This window comes from Peromyscus leucopus, chromosome 2, assembly GCF_004664715.2.
Source record: "Peromyscus leucopus breed LL Stock chromosome 2, UCI_PerLeu_2.1, whole genome shotgun sequence".
In the NCBI taxonomy this organism is placed as follows: domain Eukaryota; kingdom Metazoa; phylum Chordata; class Mammalia; order Rodentia; family Cricetidae; genus Peromyscus; species Peromyscus leucopus.
The window spans coordinates 33,406,643-33,427,514 of NC_051064.1; the positions used below are offsets into that span (position 1 = coordinate 33,406,643).

A 20,872-nucleotide genomic window follows, 5' to 3' on the forward strand; every position below is an offset into this window, starting at 1 on the left:
ATGGAGAACTCTCTCTAATAAATTTAGTACATAAACTATCACACATGGATATGGGATTTCTTAGAAAACAGAATCCAGCTGGAAGTTTGGCAGGAGTATTTGTCTGTCAAGGGTCCTTAACTTTATTCTTTCAGAATAGATTCCTGGAGGGTCCATTTGAGATTAAACTATGGCTAGCCAGAAAGGCTCTGAAAAAGATCAACAGAAAATATTAAGAATCTTCTTTTTGGAGTCAGACATCCTTTTAACTAAAATATGTGTTGACAGTTTAATAGATTTTGAATGGGTTAAAAATGAATAACCAGCCGGGCGGTGGTGGTGCACACCTTTAATCCCAGCACTCGGGAGGCAGAGCCAGGCGGATCTCTGTGAGTTCGAGGCCAGCCTGGGCTACCAAGTGAGTTCCAGGAAAGGCACAAAGCTACACAGAGAAACCCTGTCTCAAAAAACCAAAAAAATAAAAAAACAAAAAATAAAAAGAATAACCAAGATGACAAGGACATCAACCTGTTGCGCTCAACATGGTTCTGGTTTCCTATGTATTTTTCAGCTAATGTTATTCTTACAAGGAACTCAAACATGAGCAGTAATGTACATTCTGCCACAGGGAGGCCTATGTGGCGGTCTCTTGGTACTCTTGAACATGCCTATCTGCCCAGCTTCCATCCTGGTCAAGTCTTGTTTCATACCCTGACAACTAATGTCCAATAAAAGGGACCAGAACAAAAACATAAGGCAAAACAAAAAAGAAAAGAACTTTGACATACACATTGAGGCAAAAAAAGAAACAGTAACAAAGGGCAGTTCACAATAATCTTGAGCAGCAATAGGTAATTAGACTTGTGCAGAGCAAATGACTGCCATTATTTATCTTTATTACTCCACAGGGTTGTTTTGAAGCTTACATAGTTACCATGTATGATAAGCATAAATAGTACCATACAGTAAACCAACATTTACTGTCATCATTACTGGAAAGTTGGCCCTATTACAGTGTTTTTCACAGGCTCATGGGTGTGTATGTGATTGGTTCATAGTTCACACTAAGTACTAAAGTTGAAACATTGAACTAAATGCTTATTATTGGAACTTGGTATTCTTCAAGCACACCATTATACCAATTCTTCAGGGCAAACTTCCTCTATTCCAACTTGGTCCAAATCAGTTCATAAGGAAGACAATAAAAGACAATTACCACTCAGTGAAATGAATAAAACCCATGAATTAAAATGACCATTCAATCCACAAGATAGAAAATTAGGGGCTGAATACTTTAACTTGGGACTTTTGATGCTTTTATTTGTCAGACTTGCATTTTAAAATGACCAATAATCTACATTTACAGGCCACAACACCTAGATGTAGAGTTGAGCCAAACTTTATGTCCTATAAATTAGTGATGATGCATAATTATTAATGTAAATCACTAAGGAAGCAGGTAGAGCCGTGGCTCTCAACCTTCCTAATGTTGTGACCCTTTAATACTGTTCCTTGGGTTGTGATGACCCCCACCCATAAAGCTACTTCACACCTGTAATTTTTCTGCTGTTATGAATTGTACTGTAAATATCTGATATGCAGGATATCTGATATATGACCCTTGTGGGAGTCACAACTCACAGACTGAGAACCACTATGCTAGAGTTTGTGTGTGAATCTCAGTAGCAGAATGGCATTTCTAGCCTCTGAGCACTCCAATGGAACAAATAATGACAAAATCCAATTTTAAAGTCATTATCGTATAGAAAAAAGAAACAAACCATTTCTGAGGGCTCTAGAGCAAATCCCTCAACATTATTTACCCTTTGGCTAAATCAGACATACTTTGTTCCATATGTACTTCAGTAGAGTCCAAAAGTTCTAAAGGCATTTGTTGTCATCAAGGTAGAGTTTTAAAGTCAGGACCCCAAATGCAAATAGAGGACCACATGCTGTGTACAACTACAGACTTTCAGAAAGCAATAGGAAGATTAGTTCAAACTTATTTGATAACAAAATATTTAAAAATAATAAGCTTCCTTATACAAGTTTTGGAATTCTACTCGTATGTTTCTTCTTTACAGTGAAAACTATGCAAGGTAACAGTATTTTTAAGAATATCATTAGAAATTTAGCACACTTTGTTTTTACAATTTAGTAATAATCAAAAGACATGTTTTCAGGAAGCTGGATGAAAATAACCGTTGTAAACAGGGAGAAATAGCATTTGTACTATATTGTATTAAGATCAAAGTCTTCTGTCTGATGAGAATCTCAGAACAGAAATCACCGTATCCATGTGTTCACATAGTAGTAAATGAAGCTCCACTGATATCTATAGAGTTTCCATTCTCTACAACGCTTTTTCTACTTTAAGCATGAATATTCAAAGCCCCCTTTACTTCAATATATATAAGACTGATATCACTGTGATACTATGTATTCATCAATGGACATGAGAATTCACTAGAAGATGAGTCTTAACTTGAGCATAACAAACAAAAATCATTTTGAAATTCTTTATATTAGCATGCATTCCTCCAAGTTTACTTTCTTATAAATAGAATATAGACATTATTTTAATGTAAGGTCTCATATAGCACATGCTGATTCTGAATTCACTATGTAGTCAAGTATGATATGATCCTCCAATCTCAACTTCCCAAATGTTGTAATTACAGATATGTGACACATACCAACATGGACTATTTTGATTAGTACTATGACTAAATATTCTATATTTCTCCACTTACCTATAATAATACAAATGTATAGCATAGTAGTTAATTTTTAGCTGTCTCCTTTCAATGTGTATTTTAAAGGCATGATAAACTTACCTTAGAGAGGCCACCTACTTCCAAATAAAAGCAGATGATGAACACATTCCAGGTGACCCAGAGGGCAGTCCACACTGTATACTGGACAGAAAAGGGTTGAGAGAAAGAGAGAAAAAAAGCAGAGATGAAAACCACATGTTTGAAATCAATCAGTAATAGAAATGTCAGTAAATATAAGTCCTTGGTTAGGAAATAAGATATAGTAAAAAAAAAAAAAAAAAAAAAAAAAAAAAAAAAAAAAAACCTTTTTATAAGTTACCTTAAAATTTAAAATCCAATTATTCCTGTTTTCTTTTTTTTACTTTATTTTTTTTTCATTTTTAAATTTATTTATTAAATTTAACTTTACATATCAGCCACAGATTCCCTTGTTCTCCCCCCTCCCACCCCCACCCCCCATTTCCATCTCCTCCAGGGCAAAGACCCCCTGAGAATTGAGTTCAACTGAATTGAGTAGATTCAGTCTAGGCAGGTCCAGTCCCCTCCTCCCAGGCTGAGCCAAGTGTCCCTGTATAAGCCCCAGGTTCCAAACGGCCAGTTCATGCACTGAGGACAGGACCCGGTCCCACTGTCTGGATGCCTCCCAAGCAGATCAAGCTAATCAACTGTCTTATTTATCCGGAGGGCCTGATCCAGTTGGGGGCTCCTCAGCTATTGGTTCAGAGTTCATGTGTTTCCTTTCATTTGTATATTTGTCCCTGTGCTTTTTCCAACCTTGGTCTCAACAATTCTCTCTCATACAAACCCTCCTCTTTCTCACCAATTGGACTCCTGGAGCTCCACCTGGGGCCTGACAATGGATCTCTGCATCCGGTTCCCTCAGTCATTGGATGGGGTTTCTAGCATGACAATTAGGGTATTTGGCCAGGTGGCCTTCGAATACTTCAGAGATCTATTCAGAGGGCCTGATCCAGTTGGGGGCCCCTCAGCCTTTGGTTCATAGTTCATGTGTTCCCATTTGTTTGGTTATTTGTCCCTGTGCTTTGTCCAACCTTGGTTTCAACAATTCTCGCTCATATAAACCCTTCTCTTTCTCGCTAATTGGACTCCTGGAGCTCCACCCGGGGCCTAGCCGTGGATCTCTGCATCCAGATTCCTCAGTCCTTGGATGGGGTTTCTGGCATGACTATTAGGGTATTTGGCAATGGAGATCAAGAAAACTAGATTTCTAAAATGCTGTTCTGACTTGCAGATCCAACTTAAATCTGAGTGTTCATGTGATTTATGTTTTCTGTGTATTATATTTTCAAAAGAACAGAGTAATGCAGTTTTCTGTGAGCCACCAGTATATCTATACCTGTCTATATCTATCTATCTGTCTATCTATCTATCTATCTATCTATCTATCTATCTGTCTGTCTATCTACCCACCTACATAACATAAACATGTCTAAATATTCATATAGACTGGACAGATAAATATCCAACTCATTTCTGTAAATTGTCTAATTTTAGAAATTTAGTCATAGTGGAACTTCATGTCTCTGAATAAAGACTTTGAGAATGGACATGTAGAGTAAAGTTACCAACTCTTCTCTGTTGTGTTATTTTACTAAGAGTAGAGCTCCTGCTCCTGTAATCAAATAGTGAAAGTTTAACCCCATAAAATATCTTTAATCTAGCCTGTTCTTTTGCCTGTCTGAGTCTGTGGACTGTAGCATGAATATCTTTTACTGTACAGCTAATATCCACTTAGAAGTGAATACATACAGGAGGGATTAAAGAGGGATGTGAGGATCTCTCTGGGAAGGGGTAATAGAATAGATTTTGAGGAGTGTACTGGGGGGCAGCTGGGGTTGGGAACAGGAGGGATCAAATGGGAGGAGGGAGGGAGAAAATACTGGGAGAAAGGACTAGAATTAGGGGGCATTTTGTTCAATGGAAACTCCATGGAATGAATCTCTGTGAGTAACTCTAGCAAAGACTCCTAATAATGGGGGGCAAAAAACCTGAGCTTGCCATGTTCTGTAACAAGGCAAGGCCTCAAGTGGAGGGACTGGGACACCAACTTAGACACAGAACCTTCAATCTACAGTTTTTCTTGCCTGCAGAGTGTTCTGAGACAGGACCCTAGCAGAATCGTCATCAAAGAGACCAGAGAGACTTCACCCAATAACCAATGGGAGCAGGTGCAGAGTCCCACAGCCCAACATTAGGCAAAGCTCAGGGAGTCCTGTGGAGGAGGGAAGGAAGGATAGGAGGAGCCAGAGAGGTCAGGGACACCAGAAGAAATGTGTCCCACAGAATCAACTGACTGGGACACTCAGGGACTTGCAGAGACCAGGAAGCCTGTAGGAGTCTGACCTAGGTCCTCTGCATATGTTATGGCTGAGTAGCTTGCTGTTCTTGTGGAACTCCTAACAGTGGGAGTGGGGGGCATCTCTGACTCTTGCCTGCTTGTGGGGCCCTTTTTCCTCCTACTGGGTTGCCTTGTCCAGCCTCGATGTGACAGAGTATGCCTGGCATTATTGTAGTATATTATGGCGTATTTGGTTGATGTCCTTGGGAAGCCTGCTCTTTTCCGAGGAGAGAGGGTAGGGAACTCTGGGGGAGGAGAGAGAGGGAAAACTGTGTTTGGGATGTAATATATGTGAGAAGAATTAAAAAAATTAATATAACTGTCTTTAAAATCCAAGAATTAATAACTAGGAGAATAAGCAAGTGAACAGCAGATTTCTATTATAAAAAAAAAAAAAAAAAAAAAAAAAAAAAAAAAAAAAAAAAAAAAAAAAAAAAAACTTTCATTCACATCCTGCTGGGAAAGGTCAGAAACATCATCAATAAGAGCATTAGCTAATTAAATTTAATGCAGTCCAGATCAGACTCCTGTATGGCTATGCAGAGTCCTAGGTAACTGGAGATAGTACATGCACTAAGCATGGTTGACTTATTCAATACAATAGTTTGCATGCTCATCTTATTGTACTGGAAAAATCAGTGAATTCTTGAAACAGGTCTGTAAGTTAAATTATTTCTTTCTATGAGTGATTGTACTCATTGTATCCTATTCTTAAAACATTTTAAAATTATTTTCTATATGTGATTCTATCTGTGTCAAATAACAGAAATATGAACTTTAGGTACTACATTAAAAACCATAATCCTATCAAATGTTTAGTAAAAGTGTTTATCTGTAAGATTCAATTTACTGTGCCTTTGCTATTTATGATCTCAAAGGATTTAAACATGATCTCATGTAGGTGTGTAAACTGGGTGAATATATTTGAGGTAACATTATTCTTTTCTGAGAGTGTTTTGCTTTTTCAAAACAAGATAAAATTATGTAAAGCGCCATAGTCACTGAATTTACATTAACACATATTAAAGAGATCACACAATCTATGATAAGTCATGATGGTTTAGATGATTTTAGCTATTTATTACCAAAGGCATTCAAACACACTTTTCTGAACCATGCACTATACCCATGGATATTGAAAAGAGCTTATCTATATCCTTAAACATTTTTATACATCACAAATACAAGAAATATAGATGTTCTGCTAATCAGAGGGCACCCAGCATGATGATGTACACTCTGAATTAATTAATAGTGTCTCAGATCAGGGAGACAATCTGAACATCAAGTCAGGAGGAAAACTTCAGCGACAATGGTTAAGGAAAGGACATCAACTGAAGCAAGTCTACATACGCCATGGCAGAAGGTTTTTGTTGTTGTTGTTTTTCCTATACTGGGAACTAAAACAGGCCCTTGCAGACCATAGGCAAGCTCTCTATCATGGGACTTCATCCCAAGAAAAACAGTGTAATTCTTAGTCATTACAGCTCAACTCTAAATCCCCAAGTACTGAGAATATCCACCATATAACAAAGGTAAAATTAAGCAAAGCCTTTTCAAAAATTCCAGCATAAACAGTACCTGAAGAGAATGAAAGATCTCCTGCAAGTTGTATTATAGATTCTGTTCCTGACCTTTCACAGACATGATGGCAACTGCCTAATTCTACACATTTGACTGTAACAAAGGTCATTATGACACTTCCTGTGTTCCTAGTATTGCACGAGGCACTTTCCAAGGGGCCCATCACTCAAGTTACCATATTAAAACCCTGAAGAATGGATCATTTCTTGGTTCCCTATTGAGTGTCAGAGTTGTCCTATGAAACCTGGCAGCCTGCTCGAGAGTTAGCATGCTTAATTTGGTAGGCTTTATTGTAAACCATCTCAGGAAAGGGACTATATCTGTAAATTGACTCTTCACTAAATTTTTCACCTCATCAGATGACAAATTAATCAAATGACCAGTTTATTAAAATTTGGTTCATTTATATAAATTCTGTAACATAATGTTTTGGGAATGACAGGTTTTTTTTTTTTTTTTTTTTTTTTTTTTTTGTATTTTGTAATAGATATGCCACATGTGGTAGGAACATGACAGATTATTTTTTTGGTGGGGGGAGATGGAAAGTTCCTTCTAATACAGTGCTGGTTGAAAACAATGACTGCATTATTGAATTTTGGTTTGTGTGGAATATAAACAATGCACTTCAAAGTGCAGCTGAGAGACTGCATGGGCCACAGACATGCAGCAGAGAACCTTAACAAGACCAATCCATGGATGGGCATTTACCTAGTCAGAAATACTAGGTCATCACCTTAGAGACTGGCTATCTATTCTGCCTTGTTTTTGAAGTGGGTTGTTTTAATTAACAAATTAGTTCTCATGATATTTAGTGTGAGATGGCCTTCTATTTTTGACAAATATCTTTTGGTTAGTATGAAGCATGGCAACAGGCTTGTATATCTATGTAGATTAGATAGAATTAAAGTATAAATGATTTGACTTCTCCATGTTAAAATTAACTGTGCATAATCTTTCCCGTGTTTCCTTAAATTCTGCACACATATTTTAAGTCCTATTCCCACAGACAATGAGAGCATTGGTTTGCGTGGTTTTCTAAACATTTCCTCATCTTATGAGGATATTTCAGCATGTGGTACTTGAAATAAACACTTGATAAGTTTTCCAGTCTGCATTTCTACCATTGAGTATTAGTCTTTAATATGAATTATGCTTACTAAGACAATTTGGCCAGTCATTCTTCCGTATATGTATGAATCTACCCCAGCATTTGCTCACAATATGCTATGAAACAAATGGGATAGACTCTTTGCTTTTCTATTCTTCTGCTTTCTCCTGGAATTTATCATTTTGGTGAGAAGAACCTAAAGGGAAACCTGCCATCCCTGTACCTTATTAGCAAGTAAGGCAGAATGGAGGCAAAAATAAAGAAAGTAATGAATAGTAACAATTAACCATGTATCAAGATTTGGTCTAGGTAAGTCCAAGCCAAACCTGCCACATATATTTGACTATTAAAACCAATCTATGAAACAGAGGAAGTAAATATGGCAATTTTAAAATCAAATCAATGTTCCAAGGCTTTACAGCCAGTGATGAAATAAAGTCACTCCACCTAAAAACCTTACATTCATTTACTATTTCTTCATCTAAAGTTAAGCTTGAGGTAGAATGCAGCAGCGAGTGGCTACAAGTCTGCTTTCAAGAGCACATGCTGAATACAATGTGAAATTCAGAGGCTGTGATAATTAGGAAGGGCAAAGTAGGAAGTGAGCAGAATTTGTGCTCATGGTCAGGACTAGGTACTTAGTCCTGACCAGGTGACCCGTATAGAGCAGGCTTTTTACCAAGTGACAGATTAGCTGAAGGATTATGAAATTTCCAAGAGTGGAAGGCTCAGAATGTGTCCCCGAGTAGGCAGAACAGTACATGGCCCATAGAAAACACCAGAGGTAATCAAGAGGCAAAAGGCACAGGAAAGCAAAGAAACCATTTTCTCCAGTTTAAAATTCACACTCTATATGCAAGTTTGATGGTAGATACTGGAGAACATCTGCTTAGCCATTTAGCTAAATCATTTTTATAAGGGTGATTAATTCTTTGAGGTCAAGTATGGCAAGTTCCATCTATTGTCAGAAATGGCAGTAACTTAACTGCCATGTGTTGCTATACTTTAAGCTCCATTAAACTGTTGCAGCAGCAGATATCATATTTTATTAGTTTCTGAGCAAGCACTTAGCATGTACCTTGTACTCCAAAGCATTTGTTAGTCTGAAGTGGATTAAGTGTAATTGGCACATAAAAGGATGGAGACACAAAGAAATGCAGATGTGACTTCAAGATAAAACCTCTTGCAATTTAAATGTTAAACTGCAACTGTGGTACAACCATGGTATGGGATAAAAAAAAAAAAGGACTTCAGTGTGTCATGAGATGTCCAATGAGGGTCTGGAAGGGTCAGGCTCCCCGTAGAAGTGCCTGGGAGCTGAGACCTGCTGTGGGAATCCTCAGGGAAGAAGGAGTTGAAAGGAATTCTGCGCTGGAATCATCACAGGATATCTACAAGTTCAAAGCCACCCATACATCAAACATTCAGAGAATATTATGCTTCAGTAGGGCTGGGTGACTAGAAAATTATTTATTTAGAAGTGCTCCATCTTTCCAGGAGCTTCCCACCAAAGGAAGGAGGTTGAGGGAGTAGAATCTAGGGTTCCCAAGGTGAAATGCTGTGAAAATGGAGTGAGAACATCTGGGCAGTGGCCTGGCAAATATTTAAGCCAGGGGAAGAGACTTGGAACAGCCAGTGATGGGGTATCTTATTTTAAGTGCCCTCAGCTCCTGCCTGCCTCTCCAGCCTCTTCCCCTCTGCCTGGTATTTGGGGCTCAGCTCAGCATTTCCTTGGGCACATATCTTTCCATACAGTTTAATGATTGATCACTCTACTCTTTGCTTCTGTGTCAGGAGCATGATTTATAATTTGTTCACATGCAAATCTCATTTATTAGGCAGAATCTTTGAGAACACTGAGTGCAATGGAGCTTCTGTGCACACGTATTCCGTTTTCTCGCTCTCACACCACATGCGTTCACAAGGTTCCCTTGGGAGTTACTTGCATCGCTTCTATTTCTGGTTTCTTTTCTTTTGCTTTCCTGCCTTCCTTGTAACTTTCAGTTAAGGAAAAAGAAGATTCAGACCTTCTAAAATCATTAAATATAAACACCTACAAGTCAAATACTTCATGTTTTTGTTCTTATCATTGTCTCTTTTAATGCGGTGTGTCATTCATGTTTTTTCATTTTATTTACAATCTTACCAGACTCCTAGGGAGTGGGAAAAAGAAAGCAAGAAACTGATGGGAACGCAAGACCGCCATGACAAATGCTTCACTTGACTTAATCTTTCCAAGAACCCTGTGAATTCTGTTTTAGTGTCCTTAGTTTATAGGTAAGGAAGGGCTGGCTCGATGGGATGGTGAAGTGACTTGCTCAGGAAACTCCGCATGGATCAGAAAAAGCAGATGTGTATTGGTTCCACTCCTCTTGGTAGCTTCCTGGAGTTTCATCACCAGATCCTAAACCTTAAATGGTCCTTGGTATAACTAGTCCTGCCCTGTTTCCCAGCCAATCGCATTGCCTATGAGGGAATCCAAATTTCAGCATGGCTACAAATTGCCTGTGATACTGTTTTAATTGTCCACTTGGCATAATGTAGAATCAACTGGGAAGAGAGTTTCAGTGGGGTTTTATCTATATTAGCTAGCCTGTGGCCCTGTCTGTTGGTGGCTGTCTTGATCACATAAATCAATGTGAAAAGACTCAGCCTAAAAGTGGCCAGCCCCATCCCTGGGTTTTGGTCCTAGACCCTATAAAAAGGAGAAAGTGGGCTGAGCACATGCCTGTCCTAATGGACTGTTCCCTGCTCTAGACTATGGATGTTGCTACTTCTGGTTCTTGTCACCTTGACTTGCCAGCAATGATAGATGGTAACATGAAACTGTGAGCTCAAGAAAACTCTCCATCCCCTAAGTTGCTTTTGTCAGTGTATTTTGTCATAGGAAAAGAAGCTAAGATGCTTCCCATGTGAGACAAATGCATAAAGGATCACAAGCACAAGGTATCTGTTCAGAAACGTTCTTTTCATGAAGAGTACAGGTTACTGCTCAGGAAGATTACTATGCTACTGAAACTGTGTGCTAGCATTCCTTTGCTTTATGACACACGAGTCAACTGTTTCTAAGTTTATTTGTTTACTTATTTATTTATTTTTAGTGGATACTCTCTCCTGAACCTACAACTAGTGATCTGCAATTAATTCTAGTGTTTTTTTTTTTTTAAAGATGGAAAATGGTTAAGTTACAAATCATGTGAGTGACTCAAGAGGAAACAGCTTTTTAGTGGCAGCAGGAGGAAACCTGAATCTGAAAGCTAAAGACAGCCCCATTCTGGACTTGGAGATGAAAGGAGGATCAATACTATGTTACTTATGTTCCATACATAATACAATGTCTGAAAGTAAAGGCACCTTCTGGACTGTGAGAGGAAGGGAGGCCAAGTCTGTGTTACTTATGCTCCACATATAACATGATGTCAGACTTTTAGTTGAAAGCAAATGACAGACATTTTGAATGAATGAATGAGTGGATAAAAGAATGAAGGTAGTTAGGAGAGAAGGTGGAAAGAAAGAAGGAAGTTAAAAGGAGAGGAAATGAAAATGGAAGGAGGAGAAGATGGGAGTGATTGTGAGAATGAACTTGGGCTTGATCAAGGAGATGCTTGACCTCGACCTCCTATGGAGCTCATAATAGGATTTAGTTAACAATTTAAGAAAGTGCAAACAACTCATGTGAAAAACAAAAGCTGGAAGCACACAGGCATCTCCATATAGAGGGGAAAGACAGAAGAAACTTCAACCCAGCAGTGGTTATGGGGAAAAGGCATAGTACTAACAATGTCTCTAAACATACCCACAACCTCATTCTGTATACACCCTTGACTTTCTAACCATCTAGTATTTGGAGCCTTAATAAAAGAACAATAGCAAAAAATAAAGTCACCTGAGACTACTTCTATTTAAAGTTCAATAATAACTTGATATTATGAAGACACTAAGGCATTTTATGCTTTATTTCATATCTAGGGCATCTCTTTCCAGTAAATCACATAGTAGCTCAGATGATAGTCAAAAGTAGAACAGGAATTGCTTAGCCCTACAGCAAAGTGAGGGACATCAAATGTTCTTCACTCCCAAAATTTCACAGAATATTTTCTATTTGTAGGCCTGATGGCCATCCTAGAGGATGCTACTCCTATTTATAACTACTTTCATTATTATAATTCATTACTTCCCATAAATCTCCTATATAAGTAACCTATATTTCTGTCTTATTTTTATAGAAAAGACAAATAAGTGTTCTGAATGCCGTCAATTACATGTAGGCTACTGTGTGCACCTCAAGTGCCTACCACAGAACAGGCTGACCATGCATGGCATACCTTGAGAGATGGACAAGTGCTTGAAGTGTTCCTTGACAAGTGATTCAATTTTAACAAACAGGAAACAAAAATATGAGAATATACTAAACATTATTGTGTTCATGCAGTCACATTACCCTATATTAATTAAAATTTTGTGTTATTGTATTCAGTGATCAAACCATTGTGCTAGATAGGTTTGCTTCCTAAGGTTCCTGGGGCTTCACTGACAGGTAATGGTACCTGAATACAATGTCAGACAATGCATATACCTTGCATCTCATCATAGCATCAAGTGTATCATCCAGCCTTCTACTCTAACAAAGCCTGTCTTAAATTGTGAACTTTGAATTCAGTTATGCCATGAATGATGCGGTCATCTCAGACTTAACAGACATGGCTTTGCTCTGGGTGAGGCATTCTTTGCATTGTCTGTTCCACAGATTGACATTTATTTGCACAATCAAGCATTTCAGAGGTAGAACAACAATAACATGTCATATCAAAGGGGCTTACAAATTATTTTATTCATTTTCTTATAGTAACTTCATAGTGTTTATATGAAGAGACATGATAATAACACTTACCACCATGATGTAACGTGGCCTATACTGAATGGTTCCAAATAAACCCAGTATGACAACTATTATGTGCAGGAAATTTCCAAGAATGGGTGCCCACTGGAAGCCAAGGAAGTCAAAGATTTGCCTCTCTAGGGCTGAAAGCTGCAACAAAACAAAAATAGTACATTAGTGGCTAATCCAGACTTATTATCTTCATCTTTTACTCCCAGTTACAGAAATCTGCATATTCAATTCCAATCATACTTTTCGAATTTTTGTTTCTAGCTTTCTTTCTTTCTTCCTTAGTTAATTTCTCTCCCCATCTTTGTTTTTTTTCTTCCTCCCCCTCTTTCTTTTCTTCTTCCTTTCTTTTATGTGGTGCTGGTGATCAAGCTGAGATGGTTGCATGTGTGGAACAGAACATTTGTTTAACTATGTAAAGATGTGTTTCATTTGTTTGTGTTGTAGAATAATTGGTTAACTATGTAAAGATGTGTTGCTGTTTCACCTTGACTGCCTAAGAAACCTAATTAATCTAATAAAAATCTAAATGGCCAATAGCTAGACAGGGGAGGGATAGGCAGGACTGCCAGACAGACAGACATGAAGGAATTAGGAAAGCCGGATGAACAGTATGTGGATGAGGTAAACGATTCTCAGGGCAGCATGTAAAGTAATAGAAATGGGTTAATTTAATTTAAAAAATAGGTAGCTAGAAACAAACCTAAGCTAAGACATTCATAATAATGTCTCCATGTCATAATTTGGGGGCAGGCGATCCAAGGAAGCTTGCCACAGTCGTGTATGCTAGACAAGAAGTCTAATACTGGTCTACATCATCAGACTTCATCACTAGGACCTATTTAATGAACTGTTTAATGTAGCTTTCCTCAGAGCATATTGTAAAATAACTTTGAATATTCTGACTTCAAGTATAGATTTTAAAAACCAATCTCATCTCATGATTTAGATATGATACACATACTTTTTAAATTATTGTCTACAGAAAAAATCCAGGCATAGAATATGCCTTAAATATATCATTATCTTCAAACAAGTGATTAGCTTAGCACAACATACTTAAGAACAATAACAGTAACTTCAGGTTTGCAATGAAACAACTGGTATTGAATTAAAAGAAAGCAAAATAAACCCTTATCTTTCTGTTTGAATTATATGTAAACAAATATGGTTTCTGTAGGAAGAATGCCCCTGAAACTCATGTGTTGAAAGCTTGATGCCCATTCAACAATGTCAGAGGTTGGGCAATTGGTAGGTATTGGGCCCCCACCTTAACAGTGGACTAATTTCATGACAACAGATTATTTGGGAACTACAAGGGTGAGTTCATGCTGGAGCAAGTAGGTCATTAGGTGTCATAATTTTGAAATATACATTTTGTCCTTATCTATCTCCCCTCTTTGGTTCTTGGTTGCCTTGATGTGATCAGCTTTATTCTAGCATATGCTCAACATCATAGTGCTCAGCCACATCAGAGGCTTGAGACAGCAGAATCAATTGGTCATGGATTATAACATTCAAAGCTATGAGCAAAATACAGCTTTTTCCTCTAGTTGATTTTTTCAGGCATTTTATCACAATGGCAGAAAATTAGTTAATATATTATGCTGAATCTACTTGCTTCCTTTTATCTTCACTGGACTTCCAGTAGTGATACCCTCTAAACACTTTCTCGATATGATTCCTAGTTATTTAGTTACACTAAGACTAAGATCCTAATATAAAACTGGAATGAAATAGTACTTTGAACCTTTGTGAAATCACATACTAATGTTCCAATTAGGTAAAATTCTTTTTGAATACTCTAATAAAAATTTGATACCATAACAATTTTAGAAATACCATAGAAAATTGTACTTGCATTATATATAATTACATTGTAAAGCAATTCTCCAATGAGTCAAACTGCATACTTAAACGATTTATGATTAAACAATGAATTTCCGAGAGTCCAGTGAACACTGGCAATAGCATTATCATGTATAAATGGTACTTCTTGTATTTTAAATCTAGAGATTTTATAGTCCCACCTGCCATGTTTGGACAATAATCTTAGACAATGGAGGACTTTCTCTAGATTTCCCTTGATAAAATAGTAATTCTAATAAAATGATCCAGCAATTAGCCATATTGATAGCAGTAGAAACTGAATCTTTAAAATGCAAATAGCACCCTAGGTATTTCTCTACTTATGCAGCAGGTGTACGCCTGAATAAGTTTAATTTCCTTGTACATAAAGAATGTCCTCTATCTAGTAAGTGGAATTTAAGCTGTGGAGGAGAAGAGTGAAGAGCTGATGCTCAGCGACAATCATACCACAGCCACAGAATGTCACAGGTGCGTCCTAACTGTGAAATGTGTTGTCACCACTTCCTGCATGCACAAATGCCCAAGTACGGAATAAGCAGAGCAATGGAAGATGCTGAAACATATTTTCAATCCCTGCTTTCCTCTGCTACTGACTCTAATTAGTTCCCAGGAAACTTTCCCCTAAAGGAAGCAGCATGTTATTTATTGGCCTATCAGACATATAAATATGCACTGTTTTTATGTTCAAATAGGACGAATAGGCACAGAATAAAGCAGCCCTGAAGAGCAGCCACAGGCAATTCATTCTGAAACGGAAACCCTATTTTAAAGCTGTCATGCATCACAGAAACCTTTAAAGTGAACTTTTCAAACAAAGAAAAACTCGTTTCTCTGCCATAACACATGGTTACTATTCTCTTTTATAATATGAAAAAAAGACATAATGAAGGCAGCCAAATTAATGATAATTATTAGAAATCTGCTGCCTTCATTCAAGATGCTCTATCTCTATTAGCATTTATTTTCTGAGCACTTAACTAATGGATTCAAGATGGGTTGAAATCAAGGTACAAACAAAAGCCATCAAAAATAAGCACAGGTTAGTGTGGCAGTGCATCTCTGTATTTCTGTCATTTAGGAGATCGAGGCTGGAGGGTTGCAAGTTTGAGGTAAGCTTTGGCTGCATAGTAAGACCCTGTCTCAAAATATTCAAATGGACAAATGAAAAGTAGGGGCAGGGTTATATCAAGAACAAAGTATGGGACTTCTCTGACAACTATGTTTACTGTGAAACTGAGATTTGTGTGTGTTTAAAATCAACAACTGTAGCAACAACAGAAAGCACATTAAAAAGAAATACCATGGTTCTTTTAATTTTTTTTTTTTTTTTTTTTTTTTTTTTTTTTTTTTTTTTTTTTCTTTTTTTTTGGGGGGGAAGGTCCTCATCTTCCTCAGGGCCAAGGTCATTGCATTGGGGGAAAAGCATAGCATCTGCGGAAGCTGAATGAGCAGTTTTTTTTTTTTTTTTTTTTTTTTTTTATTTTACAACATCATTTATTTCAACATAATAGCCACAGATTCCCCTGTTCTCCCACTCTCGCCCCCCTTCCCCCTTCCCCCATCCCACCCCCCATTCCCACCTCCTCCAGATCAAGGTCTCCCCCGAGGACCGGGATCGACCTGGTAGACTCAGTCCAGCCAGGACCAGTCCCCCCCTCCCAGACCGAGCCAAGTGTCCCTGCATATGTCCCACGATTCAAACAGTCAACTCATGCAACAAGCCCAGGACCCGGCACTAACACACGGCTGCCTCCCAAACAGATCAAGCCAAATGACTGTCTCACCCGTTCAGGGGGCCTGATGCAGTTGGGGGCCCCTCAGCCTTTGGTTCATAGATCCTGTGCTTCCATTCGTTTGGCTATTTGTCCCTGTGCTTTATCCAACCCTGGCTTCAACAATTCTCGCTCATATAAACCCTCTTCTTTCTCACTAATTAGACTCCCAGTGCTCCACCAGGGGCCCAGCCCTGGATGTCTGCATCCAGATTCCTCAGACCTTCCTTGGATGGGGTTTATGGCACAACTAACAGGGTGTCTGGCCTTCAACTGAAGAATGGATAAAGAAATTGTGGCACATATACACAATGGAATACTACTCAGCAGAGAAAAACAATGACATCATACGGTTTGCAGACAAATGGATGGATCTAGAAAAAATCATCCTGAGTGAGGTGACCCAGACTCAGAAAGACAAATATGGTATGTACCCACTCATAGGAAGATACTAGATGTGGAACAAGGATGACTGAACTGCTACTCACATCACCAGTGAGGCTACCTGGAAAACGGGACCCCAAAAAAGACATGGAGAAATGGATGAGATCTACATGAACAGCCTGGTCATGAGTGGGAACAATGAAGAGCGACGGTCGAGGGAAAGAGAGTGGGAGATCCTAGCTGGATCAAGAAAAGAGAGGGAGAACAACGAATAGGAGACCATGGTAAATGAAGACCACATGAGAAGGGGAGGAAGCAGAGAGCTAGGGAGGCCCACGGAGATCCACAAAGATACTGCCAGAAAAGACTGCTGGCAATGGACGAGAGACGGCAGGAACTGACCTACTCTGGTGATGGGATGGCCATGGTTCTTTTAATTTTAAGTAATGTCTTTAACTATCTAGTTCTTTAGTTTCCCAACAAAAATTATCTCTCTGAATGTTATAATCTATTGAAGTACCTAGGACATGACAGTAATGATTCATAGTCACCAATGAAATGAAATAATACACAACTCACTTTTTTATCTTGGCAAATGTATAGATAAACTTTAGAAGCACCACTATCAGTGGTATGATGGAGCCTCAGTTTCTTGCTGGCAATATAAACCATGTTAATTTCTTGCCCAATGTGGTTACTCAACTCCTGGTATCAAATTGGGAGCTTAGTGTTCACCAGGATGAAAATATTTACAAAATGGAAATTGTACAGTGCTACAATCAGGGGTTCTTTTCATTACATGCACATCATCATGTTAAAACAGCACTTTAGGCCGGGCGGTGGTGGCGCACGCCTTTAATCCCAGCACTCGGGAGGCAGAGGCAGGAGGATCTTTGTGAGTTCGAGGCCAGCCTGGGCTACCAAGTGAGTTCCAGGAAAGGCACAAAGCTACACAGAGAAACCCTGTCTCGAAAAACCAAAAAAAAAAAAAAAACAAAAACAAAAACAAAAAAAACCCAGCACTTTGGAAACAGGTTGTGCCTCTGTAGAGCAAGGACAGCCAGTCACCACTTTTGTAAACTACCATAAACAAAATCAACCCAATCTATGGGAGAGCAGCAGAATGAAGGGTAGGAGCAGCAGGAGGTAGGAGGTGATCAGGACACTCAGAAAGGTCAAAAGCCACAGCAGAGAAGAGAGGGAATGAGACTTGTGAAAGACTGAAAATTAAGTAAAGGGGAGAAGTCAAGCAGGCTTAAAGGCAGTAAGACCCTTCAGGGAAGCAAAGCCAAGGACTCATCACTAGCCCTCCCCAAATTAACAAAGCCCAAGTGAATCATTTCTAAGTGAACATTAAGGTAGGCAATAACAGGAGAGCTGAATATAGTATGATTAAAAGCTAGTATGCTTCTGTCCCCAGTTAAAAATTAAAAGCAATCCAAATTTTAATAAAAGACACCAAGTTCTAGTGTCGTATAGACTCACACATTGCCATTAATCCTTCACCTAGTATCCTGAATAATTTCTTATAATATCATTCATAACTATGAAAATCAATTGCACTCAGATAAAGAGTTGTAAAACCTCCAAAATACCAGCAGGTCTCTGGGCATTTTTCTAGCCTGGGTTCTTGCATAAGATTACATCCAGATAAGAGCACAGAAGAAAGATCATTTTTCCTTCCTTCCTTCCTTTCTTTCTTTTTTTTATTTTATTAAAGAAAATACTTGAGGGCTATAAAATCAAATTAAAGTTATCCTTGACTTGTTTATTTTTATCTCATTTTGTTGAATTTAATTGTACCCCTCTAAATGTTAGCATTTAAAAAAAATCTGACAGCATTTGTGAGTAGGATTTAGAAGAGAGAGAGGGCTTTTATAGGCCCACTCTCATTGAATAGTCCCCTTGCTCAATGAAGATAGATACGATGACAATACTGAAATAGGGTCCCACTTGCCAGAGTCACAAGTAAGCATTGAACCAACCATATCCTCCCAAAAGAACGAATTTAAAGCACATTCTACAACTGCTACTCCCAAGCAGGGAGGCAACTTTTACTTAGGAATTCATGGAGGTAAGTATTCTGTGACCACAAAGGATTAAATAGGATTAAATTTCCCTTTAAGGAAAGATTTAAAGGCTGAAATTAATATCGTTATTAGTGAAATCATCTCTCAGCCTGTTTCAAAGAAGCTGTGGGTTACTAGAGAATGTTTCTTGATACAGGACAAGTCTTTGGCACCCCCAGCTTCACCAATCCTTCCTCCTTTGCTTGAAAATTGTCTATCCATTAACAACCCAAAAGACTTTCAAGCTCCATAAGGGTGACTCACAGTTTCTGTGCACATAGATATGGCCTATTCAGATTGTGGTCACATATGATAAGCTAGAATTTAGAGATACTTTTCACGTTTATAAAACTATCAATAACATTTGCACTGACATTATTTCCTAGTTTTGAGTTTTAATGTTTAATATTTCTTTCAGCATGTGGGTTCTGGGAACCAAACCCAGGTTATCAGGTATGGTCATAAATAACTTACTCACTGGGATATACTTCCAGTTCTTGTTGCTTGATTATTTTTACAGTCGTATCTTGTAGCCCGATGGTCATCAGTGATTGTAAAAGCTGGGTGGGAAGGAAGTAGGATGCTCAGAAAAAAAATGTTCCTTAAAGATGTGTAGCTTTCTGCATTGTTCTTGAACTGTCACTGGTAGGTGAAATACGTGTCTCTCGAACACTTGGAAAGGTTTCTTGGGTTTGAGTCCCTGTATCTCAGGGAAATGGAATGGGTTTTTGTCACTCTTACATTTCAATACTAAAGAATTATATTTCAAGTAAATAGTATAGTACCTCACAAAAAGTACATTTGTTGAATGTCTTTTTTTGTTGTTGTTTATTTTTATTTATTTTTTATTTTCTTTTTGGAACAGAGTCTCACTATTTTTTCTTGACTAGCTTGAAACTCACAATGTAGAATAGGCTGGCCTTGAACTCACAGAAATACTCCTACCTCTGCTTCCTGAGTGTTGGGATTAAAGGCATGTACCACCATCCCCTGCCTTGGTATTTTTCTTTTGTTTTTTAAAGGTACAAGAAAACTCCAATCAAACAGACCCTTGATGCAGCAGGGAGGGGCTTAGTCCTACCTAAACTGAATGTAACAGGCTTTGCTGTTCCCCCATGGGAGAACTTACCTTTTGGGAGGAGGGAATAGGGGCAGGTTGGGGGGAAAGGCAGGGGAGGAGTGGGAGGAGGAATGAGACAGGGATCTGTGGTTGGTATGTAAAATGAATAAGTTTTTTTAAATAAAAAAAGAAAACTCCAGCTATAATATTAAGAAACTTTTCCTGTTAAAAAAGAAATAGAATTTTTATCCTGTAGATGGACAGGTTGATGAAGGCAGACGGCAGAGAGCCTGCGAGGGGAATTTGTGTATCAGAAATTCACTTAGAAATCTTCTATGAATGTGTTGTACACTGATTCAACGTATGAACTGTCAGAGGGACAACAATTTTGCCAGCTTCTCAATATGTTAGTAAGTCAATGGATTTGCCAAAGCTGGAAACTATCAATATTATACATATGACTTGGTTCAACACTGTTTATCAATATTTATTAATCTATAGTGCTAATAAAAATAGGACAGCTACCTCTTTTCCTATAAAACCTATACAAAATGAACAGTCAACTAAGTTACATCAAAGCTCAGAGTTCTTTAATCCCCCACCATCAGTGCCACTCTGAAATCATGTAAGTCACTGGTTAGCCACGTTACATTCTGAAATGAGATGCCTGTAGAATCAGCATAGGAATTGTGGTGCTATTTCACGGTTTAATACCCTTTCTTTTCCTCTATCATTTCCAGAAGGGCTTTGATTCCACTCATTGCCTTTTAAAGGAGGAAGCTATCTTTCAAAAACATCATCTGTTCTAATTAACCAACCGTCAGTTTCTTCATCAAGCGTATCACATGGAAGGCTAGAATTTGTCTCAATGGGCTAAGATTAGAGGACTGGTGGAGCTGCATTCTTGTGGGTGGTTCCACAATGCATTGCCCTTCCTTTCCTTGGCTTTTTCATCTCCTAGAAAGACCTTTTCCTCTATCTTCAGATACTGTGTAAAGCTTTGGTGTAGTCATGCCTCTCCTT

The 20,872-nt window shown here is 38.3% G+C and overlaps 1 protein-coding gene across 2 annotated transcripts in view; it reads right to left on the reverse strand.

Annotated features, from left to right (window-relative positions):
- The window catches only part of Nkain3 (sodium/potassium transporting ATPase interacting 3), a 684,808-nt gene that overhangs the window by 351,937 nt on the left and 311,999 nt on the right, over nucleotides 1-20,872 (reverse strand). For both annotated transcript variants that reach the window (XM_037202467.1, XM_037202466.1), the window contains exons 2-3: nucleotides 12,699-12,836; nucleotides 2,817-2,897 (exon numbers count right to left, since the gene is read on the reverse strand). In XM_037202467.1, coding sequence (XP_037058362.1) covers nucleotides 2,817-2,897; nucleotides 12,699-12,836 — 219 coding nt within the window. The remainder of the gene's footprint in view (nucleotides 1-2,816; nucleotides 2,898-12,698; nucleotides 12,837-20,872) is intronic.